The 11,497-nt window shown below is 43.6% G+C and overlaps 1 protein-coding gene across 1 annotated transcript in view; it reads left to right on the top strand.

Moving 5' to 3' along the window:
* The window catches only part of LOC139448237 (filamin-A-like), a 37,694-nt gene continuing 26,197 nt past the window's right edge, over nucleotides 1-11,497 (top strand). Inside the window, exon 1 of the mRNA XM_071229757.1 lies at nucleotides 1-465. Coding sequence (XP_071085858.1) covers nucleotides 135-465 — 331 coding nt within the window. The 5' untranslated portion in view covers nucleotides 1-134. The remainder of the gene's footprint in view (nucleotides 466-11,497) is intronic.

The raw sequence follows: 11,497 nt of genomic DNA, 5'->3' as shown, positions 1-11,497 counted from the left end.
TCCAAGGATTTACCTGGCTAGGCAGAACGTAACTGTACCTGTTCGCGGACTGGCGTTGGTATTGATGTCCTAACCAACTACGGAGATACCAGCAGCGGCAGGTGACGCTCACAACGCCCCCTCCCCACGGGACCATGTCTAACAAGCAACGCCAGGACCCCTCCCCGTCCCGCCTGGGGGTGGGGAACGTGTCCTCCAAGGGCCCCGAGGATACATGGGTTCAGATTCAGCACAAGACTTTCTCCAACTGGGTGAACGAACAATTGACCAGCACTGGCCGAACAGTGGACAATTTGGCCACCGATTTTTGTGATGGTGTTAAACTCGTGGCTTTAATCGAAGCGTTGCAGTTTCGAAAGATTGGACGTGTTTATACCAAACCCAGAAGTAAAATCCAGATGTTGCAGAATGTTCAACTAGCGTTTGAAGCCATTGCAGAGGATCAAATCCGCCTCGTAAATATAGGTGAGTGGGTCGTATATCAAATTCACATGCATACACATCGCCATATAAACTGTTGGTACACGCCCGCCTTATCGGATTAAGATAGCAGCTCATGCGAGACAAAGTCGTTTCACAAACATTATATTGTATTATGATATGCTGGATTGTCAGTTGCATGTGGGCGAGACGGTGAGTATTTCAGCGTAATAATCACGCGTACCTCGGACAACAGGTGTGACTGACTTGGTATCTGCAGAAGTCACTTTACTACATGATTGACACTGGGTCACATTCCACTGTTGCTGGCAATTACATGTTGTCAGAGATAGTGACAGACCCGGGACTAGCTGTGTGGTTTCTGTCTATACAGTGTACATGCTCATTCATTCGGAACAATATCCAAGTAAAGTGAATTTCTTACACGTTTACTGAATAGGCCTACCCTCGGTGACCCCCTCCTTACAACACAGTTCCCCCTCTTCGCTTTCCTTAGTGTAATTTACATTTCCTTCAAAATATATTTTTCTCTACATACTGCTGTAAGTGTCTTCTCTGCATTCCTTTTCCCGCCTTCCTTCCTCCGTCTCGTCTCCTGTCGTCCCTACATATTGGTGGTTTTCTCTCTCAATCCGTCCTCTGTTCGCCCCCCTTTCGCATCATTGACAAGACGCACTATATTTGTGTGAATGTGTTATACGGGTAGACAGGGGATTCATCTTCCCCATTTCAACTTCGTTCACCTTGCATCTACGTTTAACTATATCTGATTCCTTCTCATCACACACACGCACTCTCTCTCTCTCCCTCTCTCTCTTGCTGTGTCTCTCACTCTGCCTGTTTGTCTCTCAGTCACTCACGCACACTCTCACTCTTTTCTCCCCCCCCTCTCTCTCTCTCTCTCTCTCACACACACACACACACACACACACACACACACACACACACACACACACACACAGTCTCTCTCCGTCAACACAGTGCGTCTCATTGTGTCGGTATGTTCTGACACCAGCAGTGCACTTAATAGATCAGGGCGTAACACAACTCTTTTGTAAATGAACTATTTTATTGCGAGAAATAAACCACGACACACACACAACATGTATAGACCTCCGATTTAAACAGCTTTTTACAATGCAACACACACTCTTAATTTACATCACAAAGATGTGTTTTATTGTAATATATTCTACTGCGGTAATATGAGGCCTCGCGAGGAGAAAACGAGAGACGCTCGTTGCTTTTGTCACGATTTATTTATGGAGAGAGTGAATAAAGTTGAGTCCACAGACATACGGAATCTCATAAATCAGCGGCGTGACAGACAGACTTGGATATATAGAGACTGAAGATTAAACGAGGTCCAAGGGCGATACAAGATCACTTCGTTATAACCGAACCTCGACATTCACAAACAACGCCGACTGTCGACTGGTCACTGTACTTCCGGTGCTGTATAACGGGGGTTTTGTGTAACCAGCAAGCTCACTGTAGCGCTGTTGTGTAGTGGTGACGTTGCATTACCTCGTTAGTCCAGCCATTCATAACTATTCATAATCACAAGTCCCACACACTTATAAGTCAAATCCGGCTATGTCGAGGTCGGCTATAACGGCAACGTCTGAATATATTTAAATCGAAGAATTTGGATATGTTTGTTTGCTGTTTAACGCCGCAGAGAACAATATTCCATCTATATGATGGCCGTCTGTCATCATTCGAGTCTGGACTAGACAATCCAGTGACTGTCATCATGGACATCGATTGTGACAATTGTGATACGATGTCATGCAATCAAGCCGGCCACTGAGCCTTACCACCCGATCCATTTAGTCGCCTCCTATCACAAGCATGTGTTGCTGGCGATCACTCTTTACCATGACTCCCCACGAGTTTAATGAACCTGTGGATACAACTGAGTGCGTTTGAATATCCTTGTGGGTCGTTATAACAGGAGCAGTGTTAGGCATTCAAGACGTGACTGGTGAGACCATAAGGTGTGACAGGTGAGATAATCAAGACGTGGCAAGGACGTCAGTCAAGACGTGACAGGTGAGGCAATCAAAACGTGACAGGTGAGACAATCAAGACTTGACAGGTGAGGCAATCAAAACGTGACAGATGAGACAATCAAGGTGTGGCAAGTAAGTCAGTCAAGACGTGACAGGTGGGACAATCAAGACGTGACAGGTGAGACAATCAAGACGTGACAGGTGAGACAATCAAGACGTGACGGGTGAGTCAAGGCGTGACAGGTGAGACAATCAAGAAGTGGCAGGTGAGGCAATCAAAACGTGACCTGTAAGCTAATCAAGACGATACAGGTGAGACAATCAAAACTTGATAGGTGTGACAATCAAGAAGTGACAGGAGGGGCAATAAAGACGTGACAAGTGAGCCAATCAAATAGTGTCAAGTAAGACAATCAAGGTGTGGCAAGTAAGTCAGTCAAGACGTGCAAGGTGAGTCAAGACGTGACAGGTAAATCAAGACGTAACAGGTGAGACAATCAAGACGTGACAGGTGGGACAATCAAGACGTGACAAGTGAGACAATCAAAGCGTAACAATTGAGACAATCAAATGGTGACAAGTGAGACAATAAGGTGTGATATTCGAGTTAATCAAGACTCGGCAAGTAAGTCAGTCAAGATGTGACAGGTGAGACTATCAAGACGTGACAGGTGAGACAATCAAGACGTGACGGGTGAGTCAAGATGTGACACAGGTGAGACAATCAAGAAGTGACAGGTGAGACTATCAAGACGTGACAGGTGAGACAATCAAGATGTGACGGGTGTGTCAAGACGTGACAGGTGAGACAATCAAAACGTGACAGGTGAGACGATCAAGATGCGACAGGTGAGACAATCAAGACGTGACAGGTGAGACAATGACGACGTGACAGGTGAGACAATCAAGACGTGACAGGTGAGACAATGACGACGTGACAGGTGAGATTATCAAGACGTGACAGGTGATACAATCAAGATGCGACAGGTGAGACAATCAAGACGTGACAGGTGAGACAATGACGACGTGACAGGTGAGATAATCAAGACGTGACAGGTGAGAGAATCAAGGCGTGACTAGTGAGACCATGCGTGTAACAAGACAATCAATACATGACAGTGGCCATCCACACACATAGCGTGACAGATGAGAAAGTCAAGACAGGACATCGTTACAGCGCCTGTCCGTCAGATCAGTACAGCGTACATTGACATTCCTGATCCTAAATGGGCCTGCTGAACTTTGAGCCAAGGCACGCAGTTTGTGTAGAGTGATACTATTGCTACAGTCAGACCGAGACAAGAGGGAGGGAGAGATTGTTGCTGAGCAGAGATAAGACCGTCACCGTATTGGAGGACGGTATATCACACGGAACAAACACCCTGTCAAGATAACGGCACCTGAATTTATGTTCATCTGGTACTTGTAGCAATGCACTCTTCTATGGGAAAACGCACTTTCTTTTGAATACTGCTGTGAAAATGTTGTGATGCATCAACGCCTTAGTCGTCAAGAAAAACGAGTTTCGGCTTCAGATGATAATGTGGTCACAATTTGCCTCCGTCCGCATCATCAGATGATTGTTGTTGCCTTGCCAGGTTAGCGGGGATGTTCGTGTGTATAAATATAGCGTCGTGACCAACAAATAATGTTGTCTGGGGAAAATATATTGGGTTTTAGCTTAAACTTGAGACAAAACCCTTTCTGAAACAAGTAAAATCCCCAGATTATGTAAATACCTTACACTAAACATAACACTCGTACTTCGAATGATTTAGCTGACATATTTTCAAAGTATGTTACAAAAAAATGACATATATATGTACATGCATGCAATCATATTTCACACGCACTTTACCTATTTATCCACAATTGATCTAAACAAAACTACAAAATAATTTGTTTTTAAAATTCGTATATTGAGAATTGGCCATAGTTTTTAAGCGTTAAGGAAAATGATATGGAAGCTTTAGTATTGAATACCTTTCAAGGTCACCGCAGTGCAAAATATGAACATGCTATGACGTCCCGGAACACGTGACGTTTTTTTGCCGTGGGTTGGGACATATCACCACGTCGTATTTATTACGGTCCTCTTACTGCGGTGTGACTATAACGGAATTCAGATTAACGTAATTCCTGTTTCGTGTTACACATGTATTAAGGGGTATCAACTCCATGCCTGGCAGTGTCAACAGCCTCCGTACGGTGTATATGATATTTGATTTATAGGACATGCCAGTGGTTGCCCGGACTCCTATAAAAACATGTCACGCTCCTCACTTTGGCTGATAGTTGGGTCATGTTGTGCTCAGTGACATTTTATGAAGCCATGAGTCATGTCATGCTGCTTGTTGTTCAACGCCACACTCAGCTCTATTCAAAGTATGTAACGGCGTCCGAAAACAATCAAACCTGGACCGGAAAATCCAGTGATTGATATTACGTTTTTGTTTCTTGTTTTGTTTGTTGTTTAACGCCGGACTCAGCAATATTCCAGCTATATGACGGCGGTCTGTAAATAATCGAATCTGGACCAGACAATCCAGTGATTGGCATCATGAGCATCGATCCACGCAATTGGGATACGATGACATGCATCAACCAAGACAGCGAGCCTGACCACCCGATCCCGTTAGTTGCCTCTTACGACAAGCATAGTCGCCTTTTACGGCAAGCATGAGTTGCTGAAGACCTATTCTACCCCGGATCGTCACGCGTGAACGGATCTGTTAGTACCACACTGGGTCTAGAACACTGCCCGTGTCGCGGAGATGTCCTCATGGAACGGACTAGTCCACGCCTGTGTACTAATAATCCAGACATTTTATGAATACAATCTGAACATACCACTTGTAGCGACGCACGTACATATTTGTAAAACATCTGATACTGTAGCTGGTCAAATATTCTCTGTCTTCATATAGCATGGTACCAGAGAGTGTACGCGGGGTAGATTTCTGTGAGTGAAGGTCAGTTTATCAATACCATGGTATAACGTGTCATAAAGGAACAACTGTTTATTATAGCGCTATTATAGCGTGTGGTATATTGCGGAAATAACCTTAGTGATATAAAACATAATCTATGGAAATATTTTTAAAAACTTCATCTATTTATGTGACCCACCAGGAGAAATGGGACCTTACGGGTGCTCAGATACAGTTGTCATGAAGACATTTAACGTCAACTTGGGGGCACGGGTGGCCCAGTCGTCTAAGGCGCCGCAATTCGCTGTGCAGAGTTGCGTCCCCTGGACACGCCAGAAACCTATGATTGTGGGTTCGAATCCCGGTTCACCCCGATTATGTTTCTAGGTTTGTCAGCACCATACCCGTGCTCGTGGGTTTCACCGAAGTGGTAAAGGTCTAAGACCTGCATCACTTCGGGCTTTCCTCTCACATTAAGCTGACACGCCGTGATATAACAGGAATAATGTTAAAAGCGGCGTTAAACCCAACTCACTCACTCACTAACGTCAACTTACTTTAGTGAAGATCTCATTGTGTGCGGACTGTAAAAAATATCGTATTTTTCTCTCGCTAGTTCGTTAAGAAATATAAACATTATTTCAAAACCTTTCAGCATACATGTCTTCTTTCAATTCGTCAGACATTTTGTGTAATGAATAAAAACTGAAGTTTTTTAACTGTATTTTTGTATTCCGAAGATAATGTAGTTTTAAAATATAATGAAATGTCAAAATGGGATTTTTCACCCTTATCTCATAGTTGGTCACATGTATTGAATTAAGTTTAAGATGTTAGTGAGATCCCTGCTCCATCCCCCTTGAATTAATTCAATATTGATCAGGATATGTTTATTATTCTATCACTCGTTATTCTGTGAATACTTTACACCACTCAACATCACATGACCAATACAGATTTAACAAATGTAATGATTTTATGAGAAATAAATTTCCATGACAACAGGTACGTTTTGAGACCTCGTGTTGGATGAGGCACAGGGACAGATGTGTCCTAAGGCAAGGGCTATCAAATATTTCCATTGGGGGTTATTAAATATTAATATCAATTCGGGGGAAATCCGCCTGACAAACAAAGACCGACAAATACACAAGTAAACGATACTGATAATGTCGGGACACCATGGATGCAGGTGCGTTATCTTTGAACAATCCTTAATCAGTGATGGTCAATATCTTCATCCCATGACTTACTGGAATGTACAGTGGTATGCGAGACATGTCATAGCGTCTGACTGAGTGTACAGTGGTATATTAGACGTGTCATGGCATCTGACTGAGTGTACAGTGGTATATTAGACGTGTCATGGCATCTGACTGAGTGTACAGTGGTATATTAGACATGTCATGGCATCTGACTGAGTGTACAGTGGTATATTAGACGTGTCATGGCATTTGACTGAGTGTACAGTGGTATATTAGACGTGTCATGGCCTCTGACTGAGTGTACAGTGGTATATTAGACATGTCATAGCATCTGACTGAGTGTACAGTGGTATATTAGACGTGTCATGGCATCTGACTGAGTGTACAGTGGTATATTAGACGTGTCATGGCATCTGACTGAGTGTACAGTGGTATATTAGACGTGTCATGGCATCTGACTGAGTGTACAGTGGTATATTAGACGTGTCATGGCATTTGACTGAGTGTACAGTGGTATATTAGACGTGTCATGGCATCTGACTGAGAGTACAGTGGTATATTAGACGTGTCATGGTGTCTGACTGAGTGTACAGTGGTATATTAGACGTGTCATGGCATCTGACTGAGTGTACAGTGGTATATTAGACGTGGCATGGCCTCTGACTGAATGTACAGTGGTATGTGAGACGTGTCATGGCATCTGACTGAGTGTACAGTGGTATATTAGACGTGTCATGGCCTCTGACTGAATGTACAGTGGTATATTAGACGTGTCATGGCCTCTGACTGAATGTACAGTGGTATATTAGACGTGTCATGGCATCTGACTGAGTGTACAGTGGTATGTGAGACGTTTCATGGCATCTGACTGAGTGTACAGTGGTATATTAGACGTGTCATGGCCTCTGACTGAGTGTACAGTGGTATATTAGACATGTCATGGCATCTGACTGAGTGTACAGTGGTATATTAGACGTGTCATGGCATCTGACTGAGTGTACAGTGGTATATTAGACGTGTCATGGCCTCTGACTGAATGTACAGTGGTATATTAGACGTGTCATGGCCTCTGACTGAATGTACAGTGGTATATTAGACGTGTCATGGCATCTGACTGAGTGTACAGTGGTATGTGAGACGTTTCATGGCATCTGACTGAGTGTACAGTGGTATATTAGACGTGTCATGGTGTCTGACTGAGTGTACAGTGGTATATTAGACGTGTCATGGTGTCTGACTGAGTGTACAGTGGTATATTAGACGTGTCATGGCCTCTGACTGAATGTACAGTGGTATGTGAGACGTGTCATGGCCTCTGACTGAATGTACAGTGGTATATTAGACGTGTCATGGCCTCTGACTGAATGTACAGTGGTATACGTGGCGTGTCATGGCCTCTGACTGAATGTACAGTGGTATGTGAGACGTGTCATGGCCTCTGACTGAATGTACAGTGGTATACGTGACGTGTCATGGCCTCTGACTGAATGTACAGTGGTATACGTGACGTGTCATGGCCTCTGACTGAGTGTACAGTGGTCTTCGAGACATCATGGTTTGTCGCTGTATGTACAATAAGAATTAGACAGGTCATCGTCGACGAACGTGTATTAGTTTCCAGTATATTCATTACCACACAACACACGACTCTAGTTCTCACCCAACCACACACACTGCTGTCTTGTCCCATACAGATATATTCCGATCATGCTAAATTTTGGGCGTGTTAAGTACAGTTTGACCTATATATATTCTTAGCGGAGGTGAAGTACATTTCCCAGATACCAGTGTTGACTGTGGACTCCAATAGGAGGAAATAAGATATCACGAACATCTGTGCATGTCAATCTGGGGACATACACTTGATGCAGTGGTCGTTCAGATAGCCTCTCCTTGAAAAACTGAGTCTGGGCCGACTTATTATGGAACTTCGCTTGGTTGACACTCATTTCTGTACCGTACAGCAGTACCGAACCATCAACAAAATTAACACTGACATTGAGATTATGTCCAACATCCTTGGCTCTTTTAAGAAAACTGTGGAATGCCTTGTTTTCGTCATATGCATGAGTCTTGACATGCTTCGGATCATCAGACAAATAAATGTGTGAAAAAGTGCACAATACAATTCTATCATGAAGAGCCTCCACGTCAATCAAACCATGCCCTCCCAATACCATTAGTAAATATAAGCGATTGAGGGTAGAGCGAGGGTGGTTGGATCTATTGTCTGACATGATTCTTCGTGTGAGGGTGTCAATACCCTGAATTTCCTGTTTCGTCCAATCCAAACCACCAAGAGAATATGAAAGGACGGGTGCCACATACATATTTGAGGCTTTTAACTTTATTGCGAGCGTTCAGCTCTGAATTATTATTATTATGATGATGATTATTATTATTACGTACCTCCACGCTCCACCTGGCCTAACATACCCGTATAGCAGTATCTGTGTGATCCTGTACTGTGGGTTTAACGTCAAGGGCGTGATGTGAGTGTATGGTTGGTATGTCACGGCGAGAAAAGCTCTTACGTCTATATTTGACATACCCTCAGGGCTCCCTCCATACCATATAGTTGTGAGTGGTCAGAACATTGTACAAACCCTGGTCACAAAGTTTACCTACGACTTTTGTATCCTTTTTCTGTAGCACATACATCACAGTCGACGACTGGGGATGTCTCTTTAACGCCACAGAATCAGGACTGTCATCGCGCGCAGAATAATAACATTCCAGAGAGATTACTCACCTAATAGATACCCACCACATAATAGTCTCTCATGGATGTGCGTGCGTGCGTGCGTGCGTGCGTGCGTGCGTGCATGATAAAGACAGGATACGGTTTGGGTAACTGCTCAAAACGGTCGGTTTTTTATATGATATGGACCCAAATCGAGTTCTGTCACCTCCTGTTGATCAACAGTATCACATATGCTTGCAGAATTTCTGCGTTTGTTCTTGTCACTCTTAAGCAGGCACGACTCCTGTATTGTAAAGTATGTATTGATACGAGGTGACTCCTGTATTGTAAAGTATGTATTGATACGAGGTGACTCCTGTATTGTAAAGTATGTATTGATACGAGGTGACTACTGTAAGAATAGGCTGATCAGCGCTGTTGGGGTTTATGTACCTCTATAACGTGCAGGTGAGGTCAAATGGAATTGAACTATTCCACGCATACACGGCGGCGCGCATGCATGTGTGTGCGTGTGAGTGCTTGCACTAGTCCGGACAAATGCCCGTCTGTGTGAATGTTACTGCTTGTACTAGTTCGGACTTATGCACGTGTATGTTCGTGTGAGTGCTTGTACTAGACCGGGCAAATGCACGTGCGTGTGAGTGTTACTACTTGTACTAGTCCGGACTAATGCGCGTGTGTGTTTTTTTATTTATTAACACAGGATATGTCAAGCCCCTGCTTCAGAGCAGGCAGTTAGTGTCTGTGAAAGGAGCCGAAAAATCTGAAAAGAAAAATACAATTTGTTATTACAAGACGCATGTTATTCGTAGAATCTGAGGCAAATTATTTTTTCAAAGTCCCCACCACCCTGAATATCAGACGGTCGGTCCCGATCTTTTGCCAACCACACAGCGGCCAAGAACGTATTATGAGTGCAATATCGTTAGCGGCGACCCTTCAACACGTTTAGCCAGTGGATTCCTTCAGCGGGCGAGGTCAAGTGCGTGTTTGTCTTAAAACTACACGGGCATTTAATTCCGTTAACAGCGCATAGTGCTTAGGGTATTCAAGGATGTGTGATGTTTCTATACACAATGGTCAAGTCAGTTTTATAGTGGGGGCGGTAAACGGCCCTGAACGGGAAATTTAGGAACAGGTGGTAATTATTGACTGTATAATTTGTTTCGTCGCACAGGTATTGTGGCCACAACTAAAACAAAGTTCTGCTTACTGTTTCTTCACGTCGTTTGCCAGCTTAAGTGACGGGGCCTTCGATCAATATCACGTGATTGAGAATTTATGTTCCGGGCAAAGTATATTGATCTAAAGTTGCGGGATAAATATCAAATTTCCTTTGGCCAACTTGGTAATTGATTCCCAATCAAGGAAAATTATACTCCATGTTGCTTTTCTATCGAACGGGTACTCTCATGATTTTTATTCAGAGTTAGATTCGGTCTGCGCTCGATGTTCCTTTAATGGTATTGTCGGTGTCAATTTATCATCGGTTTGTCACTCGATCTGTGGAAGGCTATTAATAGATCTGAATTCGTGAAGTTTGATTTCCTCAATTTTACATTTTTTGATCGGATTCTCTTGGGAATATTTTGTTGTCCTCGCCTCGACGTGGCTGTAATATTGTTAAAAGGTGCTTAAAATCATACTCTCACAGTGAGTGAGTGAGTGTGTTGGGTTTAACGCCGCTTTGAACAGTATTCCAGTTATGTCATAGCATTTCAGCTTAATGTGGGAGGAAAGCCCGAATTGATGTAGGTCTTAGACGTTTACCACTTTAGTCAAACCATCGGGTACAGATATGGTGCTGACGAACCGGGATTCGAACCCACAATCATAGGTTTCTGTCCTGCCAAAGGGACGAACTTTTCGGAGCAAATTGTGGCGCCTCAGACGACCGGGCCATCGTGGGCCACTAACCCATGGGAAGGGATGTATGTAAGTGTAAACAAAATGAAGTAACGAATTTAATAATGAAATATTTTAATAAAAATACGTTTGCTATTTCGAAATTATACATGAAGAGTGATAGAAGACATAGTCATTTTCAGTATCACTTGGGCTAGCGTTGTCCAGGTGGATCTGGTGGGATGGCGGAACTCCAACCGAGACAACCTACCCTGGCTCTCATTATATCGATCCAAATCGATTCCTGCAATGTTCATCAACAGAATCGCGTATGATTTAGGCTGCAGAATTTCTGCG

Source organism: Haliotis cracherodii, unplaced genomic scaffold (assembly GCF_022045235.1).
Source record: "Haliotis cracherodii isolate W230 unplaced genomic scaffold, xgHalCrac1.p SCAF_7, whole genome shotgun sequence".
NCBI classification, from domain to species: domain Eukaryota; kingdom Metazoa; phylum Mollusca; class Gastropoda; order Lepetellida; family Haliotidae; genus Haliotis; species Haliotis cracherodii.
The sequence above is the reverse complement of the archived record's forward strand: the minus strand, read 5'-3'. Positions and strand labels throughout refer to the sequence as shown.